Source organism: Symsagittifera roscoffensis, chromosome 1 (genome assembly GCF_963678635.1).
Source record: "Symsagittifera roscoffensis chromosome 1, txSymRosc1.1, whole genome shotgun sequence".
Lineage (NCBI taxonomy): Eukaryota > Metazoa > Xenacoelomorpha > Acoela > Convolutidae > Symsagittifera > Symsagittifera roscoffensis.
Window position 1 is genome coordinate 46,027,832 of NC_087062.1, and position 21,800 is coordinate 46,049,631.

General features: G+C 36.8%; 1 protein-coding gene across 1 annotated transcript; it reads left to right on the forward strand.

The window, feature by feature from the left end:
• The first annotated feature begins 1,837 nt into the window (after positions 1 to 1,837).
• Positions 1,838 to 21,800, forward strand: LOC134845088 (histone-lysine N-methyltransferase, H3 lysine-36 specific-like). The gene is made up of 10 exons (XM_063861943.1): positions 1,838 to 3,345; positions 5,469 to 5,715; positions 5,996 to 6,190; positions 6,404 to 6,594; positions 6,733 to 6,901; positions 11,253 to 11,513; positions 11,688 to 11,835; positions 17,382 to 17,534; positions 18,433 to 18,532; positions 20,360 to 21,800. Exons 1-10 carry the CDS (start codon positions 1,848 to 1,850, stop codon positions 21,322 to 21,324), a joined length of 3,927 nt encoding a protein of 1,308 aa, XP_063718013.1. The 5' UTR covers positions 1,838 to 1,847; the 3' UTR covers positions 21,325 to 21,800.

Sequence of the window (21,800 nt, forward strand, 5' to 3'; positions counted from 1 at the left end):
ACGACAACAAATACCGGTGGGAACGGGGGTACAGCAAATTAATGACAAAAACGGCTTGTGCCCATGTTGCAGCAGGAAAGTCACGTATAGATCAAAGGGGGTTGAATGCGAAAGTTGCCGAAACTGGTATCATCTAAAATGCGGAAAAATATCCGATGACGTATACGCATCAATAACCGAGATAGTCTGGTACTGTGAAAGCTGCTGCCGAGCTAAGAACAAGGAGAAGGATACTCCCCAGGTGAAATTGTTCCTCAAGTATGTGGATGACATTGTTAGAACAGTCAGAGGGGAGCCGAGTTGTCTTCTCGATGCCGCCAATTCTCTTCATCCCAATTTGCAGTTCACTCTAGAGAAAACTAATTCGGAGGTGAATTTGCCGTTCCTGGATTTGAACATAAATGTATCGCAGGATAGGCGTGTAACTTGCAGTTGGTATCAAAAACCAACAGATACAGGAACTATACTGAACTATAGAAGCTGCGCCCCAACTCAGTATAAGCGTAGTGTTATCCAAGGCACTGTACACAGGGTTTTTAGGAGTACATCTAGCTGGGAGCAATTTGATAAGGCTATGGAAACTAATAGGGCGCAATGGCTGACAAATCAGTACCCTGAAAATTGGTCCGCAAAGGTGGCTTCAGACGCCTTGTGCAAGATCATCGAGGGTAAAGGCAAGCCCTTGGATAGTGACAGGGGTTTGTCAGTTCAATCACCAAAGGATGATAAGCCCCCAATGCTGATGGTGCAATATAGAGGTAACCAGAGCCAATATTTTGCTAACAGGTTACGAAAATTAACGAACGTTCAAGTGGTTTTCACCACAAGAAAACTACAATCATGTTTACCATCACTGAAGTCAGCCTTTTCTAATGACCTCAAGTCAAGAGTGGTTTATAAACTGTCATGTAGTGGATGCACTTCCACCTATGTCGGACAAACTGTTCGACATTTGACCACTAGAATTGAGGAACATAAGAAAGCAGACTGACCGGTAGGCCTCCACCTTCAGCAATGCCAACTTGAGGGAAATAGCGCAGATCTTAGTTGGGAAATTATAGATAGGTCAAACAACCAAACAAAATTGCTAACACTAGAGGCAATACATATCAGGAAAGAGAAACCGGGCTTGAACACGCGCGATGAGTTTAGGAGCAGGGAGTTAACACTGAAAATTTAGTCCCAAAATATTTTTGGTTTTTTATTCAAAACGTACATGTCTAAATCGAAATTATGACTCAGAAACTTCCAGACAAATTAATTTTAAAATGTTTAATTAATTTTAGAGGTTAAAAGTATTTTAATCTTAATAGTAATTTAGAGGTCAACTGTGATTGGCTAATTTTTTATCATGATGGTTTAGAACCAAATTTCATGTGATTTATTGTAAATAACATTTGTAAATTGATGTTTTATCGTCATTTAGAGTAGTTTATTGTAAAAATCCTGACGATGCACATAGTTGCGAAAACGTTTGAAATTTACTTTTTAGCAAAAATTTAGATGTCAAAGTTAACTTATGGGTATACTAATATACAAACAAGCGAAGATCAAATTTAAAAATTACTTTTTATTATTGCTTAAGGAAGATCCATCAGTGGAACCTATGGTAAATTATCATGGAAAAGTTTCATGGAAGAAGTTCATTTAGGGAAAAACAGTAGCTCCCTTTGTCATATTTTTGATTTATATTATACATATTTAAATTATACCTTGTTATTAATGTAAACTTAATTCACTTAATTTTCATCAATATCTGACATACACTTGCACATTGACATTCATTTCATTTTGCAATTTAAGTGTTTGATTTAAAAAAAATTTCTACTTCAGATTATGTTTGAGTCATGATTTTGTTACAAAATAATGAGCGGGAGCCCTATACCGACTCATTTGCAACTGAAAACAATGATTCGGAAACTATACACATGGTCGATGTCAATGGATGTAAAAAGAATTCGATTAATTTTCAAATAACAGGTGCTGATCAAATAAGCTCCACTGACAAAAATAAAACCAGTTGCTTTGACCCAACCCTTGGTAATGAAATTATATCCAATGAGTTCAAAAGCTGCAGTGGAAAAATGCATCTCAACAGTACGTCAAAAGGTCCTTTCCGGCCATCAGTTTCTGCTGATTCTTCATTATTTCCTGCTACAATTGGTGCTGTAGTTTGGGCAAAATTGAAAGAGTTTCCGTGGTGGCCTTGCATCGTTGTTAAAGACTCCTCTTGTGGTGATGAATTTATCGGCAATAATATGAAGAGTAAAAATAATGAGAATGTAGTTATAGTAAGAAGTAATTATTGCGTAGTTTCAACCCTGGGCACGTATTGCTCTGAGCATTCAATTCATAATGACCACGTACAACATTATCACTCTGCAATGGATTACAACATATTGAATCAAGAGACCCGATTACTGAGAAATTGTATTGCGCCGAATAAAACTGACAAGAGTCAGATGTCGCCTAAGAAGATGCGCCAAGCTTGGAAAAGAGCTATTTTAGATGCCAATGAATTAAAAAGTGTCCTTAACGTTGAAAATCGACTCAATCTTTTTTTCACTCGGTTTCCGAACAGAAAGTATCTACTGCCTGAAGTGTTAGTTAGAACCTTACATTTTGAGCGAAAACCAGATGTCCCATTAGTTTGGAGAAGCTTTGCACAGTTATCCGATGAACCAAGCTCTTTGCATCTTGCAATCCAGAATTCACGAAAAAGAAAACTCGCTTCTAATAGTAAAATTAATGGACGCAGGGAAGATTTTTTGCATGAGATATTGAGTGGGAGTCATATGAACTTTGATACGGATTCAAGCAGCGAAAGTGGATCGGTGGACGGGAGAAAAGCGAAGCAGAAAATGAAATCCTTCTCAGCGGAGCTGGCTCCTTTTAAAGTCACTTCAACTCTAGAAGCGTTAAACAAAAATCCTTCTCTTAAAGACTATTCAAAAAGTCTTTCCAATCCACAGGCAGCTAGAGGTCGACCACTCAAGCTGGCAAGTAAGAGAACGCTTGAATCTACAATTGAATTTACAAAAGATAGCGAGAAATTGGATGCATATTTTTCACCTGTGGACTGGAGCTCAATTTTGTCTAATGTGGCTTTTTTCAAAAATAGTGTTTGTGTGGTGTGTGAGTTGGCGGGAGAATTGCTTTTGTGTCGCGTTTGTGTTTTGTTTTATCATCGAAACTGTTATCAGTATCTCTACAATGATGACGAATGTCCAGAAAACGCTGCAGAATTTACATGTAAAGAGTGCAGGAATGGAGAAGTGTTTTGTTTTGCGTGTATGGAGGAAATTGAAGCGCCAAGAAATGACGAATCCGTTTTGTTTTGTTCCAGTGATGAGCACTTACAAGTTAATAAAAATTATTCGTATTATTTGTTGCTAAAATAGTGACATTGAATTGGGAGTCTTCAAGTATTGGGAGGCTTCAAGAGTTTTTAAGCATTTACATAATAGGTCTTTTTTGCCCCAGAAAGTACCCATATTTGTAGCAGTAACGAAAGGTTTCAATTAGATTTTTGTTCTTTACCCTGTCGATATGCAAGGGTATTGCAATTGGGTACTAGACTTTTCTCACAGTTCATCTCCTGAACTCATTCGTCCACTGGGCCTTTCTGTTTCAACAGACGTATTTTGAGAATGTTAGCATTTAAAATATCCGGCCAAATTTAATTTCTTTTTATGGTGGTTATAATTTTACCAACTCGTTTTGTTAGTTTCAACTTTTTTTATTGTTATTGTCTTAATATATTTGCGTGTGTGTATTCTGAGGGGAAGGGGGCTTCAATTATTTTAAATTTGTTTAGAATGTTTTTGAGTTTTTTCGGCATGAAGTGTTTCTGCTCAGGTATTTTTGGCTTTGTTACCGCTTGGTAATTATAAATTCAAATTGCACCAACCATGCGGTGCATCTGGCGTAGAAATAACATAACTGCTTGAGACGGCGTTTTGATTCCAGTCGAGACCTTTTTTTTACAAATTGTGAAATTTTTCGACAAGCTCAAATTGTTGTCTGTCTGCTTAAATTTGTCAGCTTAGTCCAACAGAAAGGACTTTTGGAGTTTTAGAGACGGTTTCTCTTTAGCATTCCGGAAGCTCTTTGTAAAGCTTCTAATGGTGCAAGAATTTTTTTCCTGATTATTTGGCTTTTTTGCAATTTTTATTGACTAAAATGTTTTTTTTTCTCTTTTTTTTGTTTGGTTTTTCAATGACATTAATTCATTTTTGTATTGCAAGTAACGCCAAGCTCAGCTTCGTCTCTTCGTTGTTTTTTTTGAAATTCTGCGCTCAGAATCACAAACAAAAAAGTTTTTCAATCAGATCACTTTTAATGTCAAAGAATTTCATTATTCATGATTGAAGCGCTTACCGAAGTTTTAAAACCGAGTTTAGCTCCCCCTGCTATTGGCCTACTCGCTCTAAATTGGACAAAAAACTAGATTTTTTTTCGTTTTTTGTGGTAACTGATTAAAAGTCGATGAACATAGCTCAGACTCTTATACAGGTCGTGATGATTTACTTTTTCGCGGCTTGACTTTTGATATCTTTTTAATTTTTGTTCATTTCCTGTGAATAAAAGAAAAAAACTCCAGTATCGAACAGCTGAAGTGTAAAAGTCACGAAAAACGTGATCGACTTCTAATTTCCGAAATAGAATTTAATTGTCAGATTACTCAGAGAAATAAAAATTTTAAATAATGATGCAGTTTTCTCAAATTGGGTTGATTTCATCAAAAAAGTGTCAAGCATAAAGGCTCTTTTCCAGTTCCCCCCCCCCTTTCAAATTTAATTTTGAAAAGCTTATTTAACGTTGTCATAATGCAATGAAATTTGGCGTGGTGAACAAATCGACAACTGTGAACAGATTTGTTCTTCATACTTTACAGCGTAACATCACGTATTCAGCCGTAATAACACGTAATTCAAACATAAAACTCGGTATTTTAAAAGGGGGGAACTGGAAAAGAGCCAGCATAAATTGTTCTAGAAATTCAAAAAGCTTCTATTTTGTTTGAAAAATGAAAGTTGAGATTTTTTCAAAAAAAAAAACAAGTCAGTATTGGCTCTTTTTCCTTTTCCCCCCCACCTGCAAATTTTTATATTTGAAGTTACCGTTCACTTTGTCCGATTGTCGTGAAAATTGTACATGCAGACCAATTAGGCCATAACAAGCATATTTGGTCTTCATAATTAACCTTGTAAAACCACTCGTTAGACCATAAAATTCATGTTTGAGTGAGGTGGGGGGAAAAGGAAAAAGAGCCTCAGTATTTTTTGTTTACCTGCTTTCATTGATTCTTTTCCAATGAATAAGTTGCTCTGCCAACCTTTTAATCGGAATAAATTTTGTTGCCTCTTTTTGGGCTACGGAATTAGCATTTATTAAAACTGCAAGAAATTGTGACCATAAATCACGTAAATTGATAAATTATATAGACTCATCACTGGTTTTTCCAGTAAAACTGTGCCGAAAATACTATCACAGAAACTGTGCAGAGAAATTCAAGGTGCGCTTAGACAGCGACCAGGAATCGGAGAATCAGTTGAACAATTTGAGCCTCTCTTCATCCGAGTGCAGTAGTAGTACTAGTGAGGGTGTTGGGAAGAACGAGTTTGTGTGTCCACAGCATGTCTGTGCGACATGTTATGTGGCAGATCCTCATGACCTTAACTACTCAAAAGGAAAATTTATCAAATGTCATAGGTGAGAGAAAGGCTGATGGCCGTATGTGCTAATGTGTTAACTTGTTCACTCGAAGCTTTAATAGATTCTCTTTTTTCAAACCAATATGAAATCGTGATTATTTTTGTTCTTTAAAAGCCGAACTGAATAAAATAAAAATTTACATACCACACATGTTTTTAGGATAACATTGGTAGTTTAAAAATAGTATCAGGTTTTTTGAAAAAACATGTCACCCGAGGAAACCGTTCTAGCTGATTTCAAAACTTAAGCGGTTATTTCAAAACTTTTACTGTCGTAGGTGTCCCCTTGCATATCACTCTCAAAATGACGAAGCATGTATCCCAGCCGGGTCCAACATAGTGTCTTCAGCCCATCTGGTGTGTCCCCTGCACTTCAGAATGCCCCAGAAGAACATCAATGTAAACTGGTGCTTCTTCTGCTCAGAAGGAGGACAGCTAGTCTGCTGCGAATTCTGTCCCGCCGCTTTCCACAGGTACTGGACAGTTGTCATTGTAGCAAATGCTCAAATAATAAACTCGTTTCCTAGTGTTTTATAGTTAGTACACTTGGGAGGACGTCAAAAGGCAGTGAGCTTGTCAAGGACGCCTCAAATCACTTTTAACAAATCTCATGAGCACAAAAAATTTAACTCGTAATTTACCCGATAAAATAAAAATCTTTTACCCGTGTACCTTGTTTTTCTTAGAAGCTGTTTGCCCAAGAGTGAAATTATCCATGATCAGAAACACTGGCTCTGTGAAAATTGCAGGTGTGGAAGTTTCCCCAAATATGGAGACGTTGTCTGGGCAAAGCTGGCCCAATTTCGATTTTGGCCAGCTCAAGTCGTACATCCTTGGTTGATTCCGGAAAATGTGATGCGGGCATCAAGCAGTATAGGTACGTTTGCAACAAGGTTATACTTTCAAATGAGACAAGCACGAATATGTTTCAGTACAAACGGGCCGATATTATCTTCAATTTGTCTGCACGGAGCAAATGGTAACCAATTCAAGTTCTATCGGTTTTGATATTCAGGAGAATACGTGGTATACTTCTTCGGAACCTACAACTACTCGTGGCTGCCTGGGCACCGAGTGTTCCTTTACGAGCAAGACGACGACAAATCGAGACAAAATCAGTCTGGTCCTAATGGTCTGCAGAAAGGATACAACAGAGGCGTTCAGGAGGCCGCAATTGCCTATAGGTAGGTAGGAAGTTATAAATCATATTCGAGTAAAAATGGAGTGATCCAACAATTCTCCCATTAAACAATTTTTCTTACATATTTTGTCGTTATTTGCCCCAACAGGGCATTTAATGTGAGCTTGACCCGAGTCCAAAAATACTCACCACTTCAATCGCCCGATGCCACATTTGATGGGGTTGTTCGGTCCAGTTTATGGGGCAATTAAAAAAGTGAAGGGTAACCGTCAGACTAACATCTTTTAGTCACTACTAGTTGAAGTGACTGGGCAAGTGCTGATCAAATAGAAATTATTTTTGAACATACTTAGAATTTGAATTCCCGTCTTAATGAAACAAGCTAGCTTTTGAGCGTAGTTTTATTATACGAAATCCACTTTTTTTTCCAACACAATTCACAAAAGTGCTCATTTGCGGTGGCACTGTTGCAGTTAAGGCATTATGTCTGGTTTACTTTTGCTGCTTAGCATTTTATATTTGTTGCTGGCTGATTGGTGGCTATTATTTATACAACCAAAGCTTGTATGATAGTATGAACTCTCTTTTTTCCAACCCATGTCGCAAATATTGTTGCGACAAAATGTGTTAATTTTGAAAGTGTTCATTTTGATCAATAACCAGCTATTAATTACAGCCAATTGTTTCTCGGGTGCTACCAGGAGAACAGCTGACCACCACACTGTTAACTACAAAGGTTTTAATCGGAACATCAGAACAACCCTCGAACGTAAGTTCAAACCTGACATTGAACATTTGCTAAACAAAAACCGGGAGAACATCTCAAAGCTTGAATATGTTAACGGGATCAAAAACCTTCACACAACAGAAGTACAAAACTTTCTTAACGAAAATTCTATGCTACTTGACTACTTATTCCAACTACCACCACAGGCTTAACAACAATATACCCGATGTCTGCCCAAGTTGCTACATAGGACCACACATCACCGATCATCTGTTTAACTGCCGGGTACACCCAACCTCACTTACCATCGAGAGCTTATGGGAGAATCCCGAAGAAGCTGCCAAACATCTGCAGCTTATCACATAACCCCACGTAACGGGAGTTTCTCTCGGTCCTCCCCACTAACTAAAAACTGCCACTTGAACCGGGCATGGAGTTTCACTCGGTTCTCCGCACGCCGAAAAACTTGGCCCCTAGAACGGGTTTCAATAGCACACCGAAACCTCCCTCTTGAATGTGCTATATCGGGAAGGTGCCGACACAGCACAGAGACGCTATCACTGGCACTGGAAAAGGTGGTTCACCTTTTACGTCGTTTTTGCCGCTAGAGGCCCTGGGGGAGCTGCAGTGATAGATTGAACAAGCGAAACCAACATGACCAAAATGTCCCTAGCTCTCTCTCGATCTCTCAAACAGAAACAATCTCTCTATTTCAATCAGAAGCTCGCAGCAGAGATGGATGTAGCTACAACAAAAACAACAAGTACAGCCAATGCTAAGGATATTAATACAGACTATTATATTACAAATAGCACTTTAGCTTCAAGGTATCATGGATCTGTACCGTAGAGGTAGAGACCCGCAACACAATAAGAGGTTACGAACCTGAGCAGGGTCCGATTTTTTTTAATGAACTTTATTGTATACTAGTTAAAACGCGTCTACTCTAAAAATTGAGGCATGTTAGTTGGTAACTTTCTTTTTTTTCAAATTGACTGGTACTGCTAATGCGTCTTTTTGATATGCTTTTTGCCATTTTTTTAGGTCCTGTGTTCTCTAAAACGTAAATTTTGCGGCGCGACTAACAATTTTTGTGTGTCTGTTAATTTTTTGGCTTAGTTGCCACAGCACGGAAGTTGCATATGATTCAATTATTTTTGTGTTATAATTACGCCCTTCGCTTTCGGATTTTTTCCGCTCATTTTTTCAGCTGCCAACACATCATAGCCCTAGAATTTTGCACGTTTAATCGTATATTGCAATGGTTAAGATTTTTTTCGATTTTCCATTTTCAATTCAGTGTTTATTTCACCAAGTTAAAATAAGCAAGCCAATAGTGGGGTGCTGTCAGGGCTGTCAAATATGAAAACCCAAATCTTTTTAGTTTACGAGATACGACGAGTTCCTGTGATTTTTCAGAGAGTTATCAGAAAACTCAAATTAAAAAGTAATTCACAAAAATTTGATTTTCTTAACCCTGTAGTGGGGTGCTGTCAGGGCTGTCAAATATTAAAACCCAAATCTTTTTAGTTTACGAGATACGACGAGTTCCTGTGATTTTTCAGAGAGTTTTCAGAAAACTCAAATTAAAAAGTAATTCACAAAAATTTGATTTTCTTAACCCTGTAGTGGGGTACTGTCGGAGTACTCTCGAGGGTTGTGAATATTGCCTCCAAGTTTTGTAGTTTTCAAGATATGACGTGTTTAATGATTTCTTTTTAATTTTTCAGAAATGTTATATTTTAAAAAGTCTAAAGATTTCAAGTTCCCAACGTTGTAGTTATGTTTTGTGAGGGTTCTCTCATCAGTTCTAAGTTGCAAATTTTGCGTTCAAATGCGACTGCTCAAATGCCGTTAGCTTACGAGATGTGACGTTTGTTAAGTCATTTTTTTTAATTGGTCAAAGAACTTAAATATAGAAAATTTCACAAAATTTGAAGTTTTCATCTCTACAGTGAAGCTCTGTCAGGGTTTTACCATTGGTTGCGAATTTCGCCTCGAAGTTTGACTGCTCATAATCTTTGTAGTTTTCGAGGTATGACGTGTTTTATGATTTCTTTTTTTATTGTTCAGAAAACTTATATTTAAAAAATTCAGAAGATTTGAAATTACCATCTTTGTAGTGGGGTACTCTCAGCAGTTCTAAGTTCCAAATTTTGCGTCCAAATGCGACTTCCCAGATGCTCTTACTTTCCAAGATGTGACGTTTGTTGGATCTTTTTTTTTAAATGTTCTAAGAAATCAGATATAAAAAATTTCATAATATGAAGTTTTCATCTCTTTTGTGAGTCTCTCTAAGGGGACTCCCAGGGGTTGCAATTTTTGCCTCCAAATTTGACTGCTCAAATCTGTGTAGTTTTCGAGAAAATACTCTCAAGAGCTGCAAATCTTGCGTCCAATTGCGACGGCTCATTTTTTATTATTTTCCGAGACGTGGCATTTTTTCTATAATTTAAAAATTTTTCAAAGAACTTCACAATTTTTATAAAAAAAAACTTCACTAAGTTTTATGGCTTTTCAAAGTTTGATTAAAGAAAAACTTGAATATGAAACTTTAAAAAATTTGAATTAACCAACCCTCTAATTGGGAGCTGTCAAAGTACACTCAAAGGATGCAGATCTTCTTTCCAATGTTTGCGCTTTTTTTTTGAGTTGTCAGAAATTAGAAGCACCGGAGGTGCGTTACTCGCTAGTAAATCTGTAAAATTTTCTTGTTGTTCTTGTTTGTTCTTGGCTGCATTGCATTTGGTTATCGGCTTAGTTGCCTTCCTGAATATAAAAAAAGTCAGCCGAAACAATTGTTTTCTAGGCTCATGGTCTGGACTTAAACTGGAAATTTTATGAAAGTTATGTCAAGTTTATCAACTGAACGTATTTTTAATTTTTTCTGCTCTTGGCTAATTTTTTTTGCCTTAATGCGTCATTCATTTTTTGGTAAAATTAATTCACAATCATCGAAAACCATAGCAGAACCGCAAATTTATTGAATCTTATTCTATTAACGATTAATGAATATTAAAATGTCAGCCGAAACAAGTGTTTTCTAGGCTCATGGTCTTGTACTTAAACGGGAATTTTATAAACGTTATGTCAAGTTTACCAACTCTGCGTATTTTTTTTTTTTCGTGTTTTTTTGCTCTTGGCTAACTTTTTGGCTTCATACGTCGTTTGTTTTTTTTTGGTAAAATTAATTCACAATCATCGAAACCCATAACAGAATCGGAAATTTATTGAATCTTATTCTATTAACGATTTATGAATATTAAAATGTCTGCCGAAACAATTGTTTTCTAGGCTTAAGGTCTGTACTTAAATGGGAAATTTTTTGAACGTTATGTCAAGTTTTTGAACGTTATGTCTGTTTTTATTTATTTTTTTTCTCTTGGCTAATTTTTTGGCTTCATACGTCGTTTGTTTTTTGGTAAGTGCAATTCACAATCATTGAAACCCATAACAGAACCGCAAATTTATTGAATTTTATTCTATTAACGTTGAATAGCTGATAAATTAAAGACACAATGAGAATATCAAGCATTATTCTTTCTCAGTGCTTTTTCTTCAAGCTAAACATTTTGTGGGGGCTTTGGGGAATGTTTTTAGGAAAAACAACTTTGCTTCTGCATTTAACATTAATCAGCTCTGTTTTCTTGAACTTAGAAATTTCTAGGGCGTTCTGTACGCGCAATGAGCAGAAAATCATAGATGCCCAGAAGAAATTAGACGATAGTGGCAAACCGCCGGCCTACAAGTATATGCCCCAGAACAGACCAGTATATCCGGTTAAGATCAAAGCGTGTGCTGTAGAGGACAACTCGGTGTGCTCGTGCAAGCCGACAGATGAGGATCCCTGTGGACCCGAGAGCAACTGCATGAACAGAATCACTCAGTTCGAATGTCATCCCGCAACTTGTCCCGCTGGAGCTGACAGGTTAGTAACAGTTCTGACTCCAGGTAAAAGTTTGCTAGAAACGGATGAAAGTTTGCTTGAAAAGGATGAAAGTTTGCTAGAAACGGATGAAAAATTTAATAAAACTTGAGACACTTAAAAAGATGTCCCATCCTCCGTTGTAACTGAAGCATTTATCGGTCATGTATTTATCAGGTGTGGCAACCAGAGGTTCAAGATGTTCCAGTACAGTCCTACTGAGATCTTCCGCAGTGATCAGAAGGGGTGGGGATTGAGGGCCACTGATGATATTGGGGAGGGTGTGTTTGTGGGAGAGTACTGCGGAGAACTCATCGATGAAAAGGTAAACGACGAGACTTTTTCACCTTAATAGTTAATTTTCAGTACTACGCTTACTGCAGAAAGTATAGAGTTTCCAGCAATGGTGAGACAAGGCGACTAAATAAACAATACGACTAATACGATAAGCAATTCAACTAAGTAAGCAAGACGACAATCAAATTTTTCCGCGAAGTTTATTCCGGACCAAGAAAAATTTGCGTGATCAACTCTGGTAAGTGCGCCGTGACGAAGTCCAAGACAAATGAGCTACTTGCAGAATAGGAATCCACTGTTTTGTAATAAAATGTGCTGCAGCGATGCCCATGTGATATTGAAATGTCCATGCACTACCGCTTAGACTGAAGAGCAAAAGCAAATGGCATGGCTAACAGTCTATGAACGTAGTGAACACCCTTGTATACTGGAAAAATGAAGTAACGCAGCTAGATGAATTAGAAGCCGGAAAACGACACAAAAACGTAAATTACTTCAGTTGATGAGACACCATCATAATTTCTATTTTGGTGTATTCGTCGAATTTTTTTGTGGTTATCAAGGAAAAGCGACTTGAAACCCAAAAACTGATGTCTTTTGTAAAAATACTCATTTTTCAGGCCATCATTGGAAATTCTGTTCTTCATTTTTCCAAACATTTTCGACGCAGTGCCAATGATAGTAATGTCAAAATGCAGAGTTAACAAAATCGACCCGAAGATTTTTTGTATTAAGTGGTATAAGATGAAATTTTTCCAAAATATGATATCTGAAGTAAGTTGTCATTGTTTACACAAGCAAAGCTTGTGTTATAGTATGAACTCTCTTTTTTTCCAACCTAAGCCGCAAATATTGTTGCGACAAAATGTGTTCATTTTGAAAGGAAAGTGTTCATTTTGACCAATAACCAGCTATTAAGTACAGCCAATGCTAAGGATATTAACACAGACTATTATATTACAAATAGCACTTTAGCTTCAAGGTATCATGGATCTGTAGCGTAGAGGAAGGGAAGGAGACCCGCAAAAAATAAGAGGTTTAGAACCTGGGCCGGTGTCGGATGTTTGTAATGCATTTTTTCGTGTTCTAGCTATAATGCGTCCGCTCTATAAATTGAGGCATGTTAGTTGGTGAATTTCTTTTTTTTTCAAATTGACTGGTACTGTTTACGCGTCATAATTGGCTTGAGTCACTTAGCAATTATGTAGACTCATAATTGTATGCATCACTTAAGAAATTTTGTAGACCCAAAGTTTTACTCATTTAGTTTTCCCAGTAGCGTTATCGGTCATATATTTTTGCTGGTGTATGCAAAGTACAACGTCGCTGTTGCGTTTACGGTTGTCAAGGGACCATGACGCAGATGCTAGGACGTGTGAATCTTAATCTCAGAATTGTTTTTTGTTTTACATTTCTTTTTACCGGTTTAGATATGCTTTTGCCATTTTTTTAGGTCCCGTGTTCTCTGGGTTGAGCGATATATCATATTAAAGCTTTGCAATCGTCATTCGAACCACATTTAAAAAATTTAAAAATTTTTTCCCATTGTCGAGAAAAACCGGTTTGAATTTGTTGATTATTCGTCTTGTTTCGAGCGAGAAAAATGAGCGAGCAGTCTTATTTTAATTTCTTAAAAGCTTACAATGGAATAATTTAAAATGTGAAAACTTAGTTTTACTTGGGTAACTTTCGAGTATTTTAGCGCCTTTTTGCAATAAAAACTTGAAAAAATTAATATAACTAATCCCCAGTTTTTTGTTCAGCTCCTTTTATCACACCACGCCGAAAAAAAACAATGATTTGGAAAAACTTTCTATTTTTAAGGCTATAGTCGGAATATTGTGTGCTATTTGCACAGTAACCGACTATCCTTGTTTAATTTTTACCCTCCATTTAGTTTTTTATACTAGCGTCCGTTACGATTCTTTTTTTCTAACCTAACTCGCAAATAGAAGTTCATTTGAAGTGCTCACTTATTTGGAAGTTTGACTGTAGCATTGGAAATTGCACAGCAACTGTTCTCTGTTTTAATTGTGGCTTTTGTTTAACCTTATATCTACTAAGTAGCTTCCGTGGATAGTGTGCGTGGCTCTTAATCTCTAGGTCACAGATTCGAATATCAGACGTAGCCGAATTTTCGCTAATTTGAGGCTTATTTTACCTCACCTTATAAAAGCTGATTTTTGTCGTGTTCTGGCTAGTGTTGCGATGCAAAGCTTCGCCTCTATGTTAATTTTTAAATAAATAGTTCCTGTTGTTGAGAAACGACTTTCCAATCCAGCTGAGTTGACAACTGCGGAAACGAGAATCAATAGCAATACCACACAACGCTGTTTCAATTCCGGAAACGAGAGTCAATAGCAATACCAAACGCCTCTTTTTCATTCTGATAACCCTATGGCAGCGGTTCGACTACCAGATATCACTAGTCTTTAGCGAATAACAGTATCAAATAAGAAACACTTTTTTATATACCCTGTTTTAAAAAATTTAAAAAACAGCCATACTCTTATGATTATTTCTGTTTCCCTAAATTGTGATTTATCAAATCAACCGATGATATCTCATTTTAGTGCTAACAAGGCAATTACAAGGATACATGATCGAATGAACTTCGTAAAGAATCAAAAGGAAAACTTTTTAAAATAGGGAAAGTTTCAGCCGGAAAGAACTAACAGCCACTTTCCTTAATAAAAATAGCTACAGCGTCACTTATTGGGTCTTTTTAAATGGAACAAACGAATCATCGGTCAAGATTGAAGAAAGGGTCCTGTATAAAATACAGTGAAAAAATAATGTATAATTATAACAAGGATTGTCATCGACAAAATGGCGAATTTGTGAAGCAGACAAAAATTCCGTAACTAATAATAATAATAATAATAATAATCATAATCATAATAATAATAATAAAGGATTTAGGAATATAATCCAAGATTTCGCATAAAAACCCAGTCATTGCAGTTTTCAAAGGTTAGTTTTCCGTTATAAGTGTAATTTTCTTCAGGTCTCTACAGTTGTTGCATTCGCATAAAATGCGCCAAGTGCATGTATCTGATTCGTTGTAGCGAGTTTTGGAAAACTTCGTGTACCTTCCTAGAAGTCTGTTTTTGCTTTCTGGGTCAAACAATATGTCACATTTGAAGTATTTGTTGTACAGATCAGCACGACGACATGCCCGAAACCAGAAATACGACTCGCACTTCTTCAGACGCATTTGTTTGCAGACGAAATTTCGTGTCATTTGAGCTCTTCGGTTCCCAACGTCAACTTTTCCAGCTAGTATGTTTGCAAACAGCTGTCCAACATGAAGCTCTTGGTATAGAGACAAAGGAAGGATGTTAAGTTTTACGAGTTTGTCTATAGGAGATATGGCTATTGCTTGTCATGAAAATCCACGAGATCGCTTTCCGCTGCACACTTTTTTGATTCCTAAGTCACCTTTTGATGGTTTCCAGATAGCTGAACCGTAGCACAGAATTGGCACAACGTAACAGATATATGCGTTTTTTCTGGTCGCGAAATGTGCCTTTGAGAGACTCCTTTTGAGTACGAAGAGAGCGTTTAAGGCTTTTTCATCCCTCTTTTTGCGTGTTTCGTCCAAGAGAGCGTGTCGGTTATCAGGATGCCCAGATCTTTCATTACTTCAGTGGTTTCGAATTTGCAATCGTAGCTGATCCTTTGATACAGAGGACTTTGCTTTTCGTCAGGTTCATTGACATGCAGTTTTGCTCGCACCACCTCCAAAGTCTCCTAACATCTATGTTGAGAGTTAAAGGGTTGTCTCCAACAATTTTGTAGTCGTCAGCATAACCAAATGTTGCGGACATGACACAGGACGGTAGATCATTTATGAAGACCAGGAAGAAAAGCGGCCCGAGTATAGAGCCCTGGGGAACGCCGCTGAAGACTTCCATCTCTCCGGAAATTGTGTCCTTCAGCCTCACTGTTTGCTTCCGGTTCGGCAGTTAGCTGTGTATAAGAGATAAACAATTTCCTCCAATTCCAGAAGTCTGTAATTTCACAGTGAAGATTCCGTGCGAGACTTTGTCAAATGCCTTTTGAAAGTCCGAGTAGAAGGTGTTTAGGTAGTTGCAGTTTGGCAAATCTAGGCAGCTAAATATCTCGTGTAGATACTCTATTAGGTTTGTTATCGTCGATTGCTTAGGTCTATAACCGTGTTGGTCTGGTGTTAGGGTTGTGTAGACAATTGGGGCCATTTTTTCAAATATTAGTTTCTCAAGCAGTTTTGACACTGCTGAGAGCAGGCTGATTGGCCTGTTATTTGATATGTCTTGTTTATCCCCGTCTTTGAAAATTGGTGCGATTTCGCTGACCTTCCATTTTGTTGGAAATATCGCTGTATTTGCAATCAAGTTAAACAGTAAGTGAAGTGATTTTGATAGTGACTTTGAGAGGTTTTAAGAGCATTACCAATCTTGTCTGGTTCATTGGCCTTATTTACGTCCAGCTCGTTTAGGGCATCTTCTATTTCATCGATACTGAAATTGATACTGTTCAGAAGAACGTTATCTTGTCGTTCTGTTTTGCCAACGTTGGCGTTTCGTGTGAAAACTGATTGAAAATATATGTTAAATAATTCAACTTTTTGAGCGTCTGTTTTGGCTATTTTTTGATCTAGGAAGATCTCTGAAGGGGCCGTGCTAGGCTTAGTGATCGATTTCAGATATTTTTATAAATAACTTTGTTACTAGATATCGTTTGGAAACAATTTATTATTATTATTATTATTATATATGATTTCACAGACTTCTAATTTCTTTTTAACTTAATGAAAAAAATAACCGGTTTTTTGAAGACGTAGGTAGATTCACAAATGCATATTTGATCAACTAGAAACAAAATAACCCAGAAAAAATTGGTTTTTCGGATGCTAAGCTTGAGGCCCAAAAGACCAGCAAGGGGCCCCGATAAATTACTTGAACAAGAGATACTACTAACTCAAATATTCCAACAAAAACCAAAGTTCTTGCGATTGCCTGAATCGATTCATTGTTGCCTGGGCTATAACTAATTATTGTTTTTGCGCCTGTTTGACGTGCCCATTTCGAGACAAGGTATTATTGCAAAGCTTCTTCTGATATATAATGTCTGTTGATTCTTTTGATGAACCTTACTATTTTCAGTTTTATTGAGCCGATCGCAGTTGTTTCTGAGTTTTTGCTACTTTTAAGTTTGAATTTAATTCGTGCATAACAATTTTCCAATGTATTGGAGATCAATTTGAAGAAAAAGGGGTTCATCTATCAATCGCTCATCACCCGATTCCTAGAATTGCTCATATTCTTATTTCGTTATCAATCAATCAAGTTTTTTTTCTAGCCAGTATCAACCTCCATTCTGAAAGAAAATGAATTAATTCTACAAAGGCAAACAAATAAGAAGAAAAAGGAAGCTACAAGATAAATACGAAATAACTGCTTCTAATTATTAGAAAAAGGCCGCAGTATTCATAACTTGATGGGGGAAAAATGATTAGAAACATAGCAATAACACCAAGATAAACAGAGCTCGATCATATGGGTCATTTAATTTATTTTCTGTGTTTCCCAGGAGTGTGAGAAACGCGTGAGACAGCAGAACTTGGAGCAGAACTACAACTTCTACTTCTGTGTGCTGGACAGAGACCGGGTGATAGATGCCTCCAGGAAGGGCAACCACCTCCGCTTCATCAACCATAGCTGCCAGCCCAACTGCCAAACTCAGGTACAAATTGCAACACCAATCAGGGGGGTATAGTTGGTCGGATCCAAATCATGCCGCATAGTAGATCTGCTTGCAGGACTACAGATGAAACCCTCCCCTCCTCTCATGGGAATCCATTGCCCACATGGGAAAGAGGCCCATGGAAAATATGGTAGTTGGGCGTTCGGGGTACGTCACGTTGACCTACAGTTATAAGAACATTTGGCGATAGAATACGATTAACGCTTGATTGTAGATGGTCGCCATGTTGCTGTTGGCTATTTAGCTGATTCATCACCAGTACCTTAAAGTAGCAGTCGAAAGGTCGGTAGCAAAGAAAGAAAGAAAGAAAGAATTTATTTCTTCAGACATGCAAATACCTTTACAAAAAAATCAAACAAATTAAGCAATTAAATTTTAGTAAACGTACGAATTATCTGAAGAGGATAGACTAAGGGCAAATTAGATGCCCACGAAATGTCTACCCAGTATATACTGACTGAGACATAGAACGTTAATGTGTAAATAAAGATAGTTATTTAAGCAGCAAGTATTTTTGTAAGTAACTGGAAAATTTCATATTTTTACAAAAATGGCGTTTTCTCGAAAACCAGAAATTTTCTTGAAGTTCGTGTTTTTTTTTGGGTAGAATCAGAGCTTCAGAAGGGTCTCTGATAGCACCCTGATTAAGCAGCAATTTTTGAAGAGAAAAAAAATTTTTTTTTTTCAAAATTATTTGTTAAATTTCAACCCCAGAATGATTTGTGCTCTTGCGAAACCGCCCATATGCTGTTCCTTTCCTTCGTGAATAAATGTGAAAAATGAGAATATGATCTTTTGAGGCTGGTTAGTGGTCCCATTTAAGGTTGTTTATTTAAAAAACAGATGGACCATTGGTAATGTAATGTTTCTTTTGCAGGTGTGGACAGTGAATGGGGACCAGCGAGTGGGGGTGTTTACCCTGAGAGAAATAGAGAAGAATGAAGAACTCACCTTCAACTACAACCTGGAAACACTCGGTTAGTCTCATTGAACTCATGCATTTTTACCGGGTACTAAACTTTTTTAAACTAGAAACTTTCTACTTTTTTGTCGGTTTAGTTACCGTATCACGGACTCTTTATGAAGTTTCATCTTTCTTCTAAGTTACTGAATGCCATTTCTTAAGCCCCATTGGTGGAATTATTTGAGTTGAAAGATTAAATTCATTTTTTAAAAACTTAAAATTGTTTTTTTTTAAACAAGAAGGTTTTCATTTTTTTGCTCTGTCCATTAATGTGCACGGAATTATTTCGTTCGCAATGATTGGGCTCGCGATTAGCAGCGTTATCAATTCGGAACAAAAAACGAGTCTTGTAAACTTGGCCGACAAAATCACCGAATCATTTTCTCAAATCTACACATTCGTCAACCACCAGACATTTTGAGCATGTTTGCATTTCAAATAACCGTTCTATTATTTTTTTGTTTTTAGTGTTGGTTTTAAAGTTACTAACTTCGGTTTGAAATAATTTCGTTTTTCTTGTTTTTTCTCGGCTAAAAAGTTTTTTTTTGGGTTTATACATTATCAGTTTAGTGGTATCATAATGCATCGATAGATGAGCAAAAAAAATTCCCATGCGTGTGAGTCTTTTTTTGGTGGGGGGGGGATTTGATATTTTATGAAAGGGTGTCAAGTTTTTTATGAAAAAAAAAATTGGCTGAACGGGTATCTGCTTAAAAATTGTCGGCTTTGTTTCGATACAAATTTAACTTCCAATAGTCTTTTTGTCATGTTTTTACTTAACTTGAACTTTATTCAAGACAAAAATATGAAAATTCCCGACCTTTTCGAAACTTTTTTCCGAATTTGTCTCAATAGCGACGTTTGACTCAATTTTGAGTGCTAATTTGTCCTGACAAGTTTATGTTGTATCGCAAGTGTTGCGGAGCTCTGCTTCGCCTCTAAAATTTGTCAGAGTGTTTGCTTTTAGAGAGACAATACTTCAATTCGGGAAAAGAGACCCCGTCGCAGGGATATTTAATGGCTTAATAGCATAGTAGTTTTAGTTTTTAATTTTTTTTCGGTATAGTAACTTTTTGTCTTATTTTTATATTTTTTTCGCTGTTTTGTTGAATTTGTTGAATACATATAGTTACTCAAAGAAAATGAAGGTTTTGGTAGCAGATTTTGTGTCTTTCCAGAAGGTTATCGTTGGCTTTCCGCATAGCAAGTGATGCGAACTTCCCCTTTGCCTGTGGTATATTTTTTATGGTAACTTCCCAAATGGCATAATTCCCAAATGGCATAAAAATGGAAACTTTTCCCAAATGGCATAAATTTCAAGTTTTCATTGTAATTTAAACGTTTTCTATCAATTTCTATTTCTATCATTTTGTCAGGAACGAAAGCATGTAAACAAGATTTGGAACTAATTGCTTCCAAACAAATTTAAGCAACATATTTGTCGTAAAAAAATTGACCACTAGAAGCTTATTAATAATCGCAAGCTTATGCTTCTTGCTTTTGATAAAAAGTTCTATAAGTTTTTCACGATAAAATGTCAATCAACATTTGAATTGACAATTTGACTAATTTTCTCACATTGTTCACGAAAAAATTGTTCTCGATTTTTCCAAAGCACCTGTTGCATGAAATTTATGCCATTTGGGAAATTTTTGATTTTTATGCCATTTGGGAATTATGCCATTTGAGACGTAATCTTTTTTATCGATTAAATATGGCGTCTGAAGTGCCACGAGTTGACGGCTGCAGCAACTTTTCAAGTTTTCTCTATGTTCTCAACAACAAGAAAAAAATGTTGGCTTTTGTTATGTTCGTTTCAGTTAAAGTAATTTTGTTGAAGGTGAGACCAAAATTCGCTGCTTCTGTGGCGCCCCAGCTTGTTCCGGCTACATCGGAATCAAAAACAAGCCAACAGAAGAGACACAAAACAGCAAGAAAGTACCGGGGAGACAGAAGAAAGACAACAAGGCTAAAATGGAAGGAATTAGTGACGGTGAACACGTGTGCTTCAAATGTGGCAAAATGATTGCAGAAGGTGGAGCGAAGGTTACATGTGGAAGGGCGATGTGCGAGAAAGTGTATCATTTTGAATGTGTTCAAAAAAGAGTGAATGAGTATAAAACTAAGAAGTGGAGCTGTGAACGGCATTCGTGTCACATTTGTGAAGAGTTGCACGGCAAATCGAAAGGAGTGCCGAAGAGAGCCGTCTTCAGTTGTGAAGATTGTGTAAAGGCAGCTTGTGCTCAACATGCAACAGGTTTCATTGTAGTAACTGACATGAAAACAGGGCAGATGAAATGCGTAACATGTGCTCAGAAAACATCATTAACAAATGACAAGCTTTTTAAGGGTGTAGAAATACAAAATGAAAGCCTAACTAATTCGATGGGCGAGGAAAATGAAAGAACTGACAGTGCTCGACCCATGTTAGGTCCTCATTTTACGCTGGACGAAGACCAGGACTTGGAGAGGTTGACCAGTCAGTGCATGTTGTCACTGGCGGAAAAAATAGCGGAAAAGCTGGCACAGAAACGTTCAGAGGACAATAATGGTGATCAAGAAAGTTATACTAACAGTGCGGTTGATGAAATTATCCCACTTCATGATAAGCAGAAGCAAAAGATATTTGAGCTCGGATCTGATTCAGAGACAGAGACAGAAGTGAGCGTTCTAAATAAGGCTGATCCTGAAATTGAGATCAAAACAGAAGTTGTTGCTGCAGAAATACCTGAAAAGAAAGAAAACTTAATGGAATTGGCTTCTACAGAACTCGAAAATGAAATCAGCACATCAATGGAATCATGACTACTCGACAAAGCCCACGAAAATTTATCCAGATGAGACAAGCTAACGTAGCTGAGAATAGGTTACCAGTTTTGCTCTGAAACGTCAGCTTTTTTACAATTGTCATCAGCTGAAAATATTATCAGCAGCAGAATATACATGAAAAAACTTTCTGCAACTATTTGATTGAACTGACTATTTAGGCTTTTTAATTACGTTGAATTTGATTTAAGAATTCAAGTTCGTGATTAAAACATTATCGTCCCTAGTTAAACCCTGAAAATTCCAACAACCTGCTAAAAATTTAATTTCAAGAAATTGATTTTTTTTCTCGAAGATTGATCTATCAAGCCTTTTTGATTAGTTTCATGTCATTTTTTAATGTCCAATGCAAATTGGCTTATTAATTTTTATTTATCTTGTCAATATCAAACGTTTTGTTTTTTGATGCATTCAAGTTTTGACCGTTGAGTTATTTAATAAAATATTTTGAATCA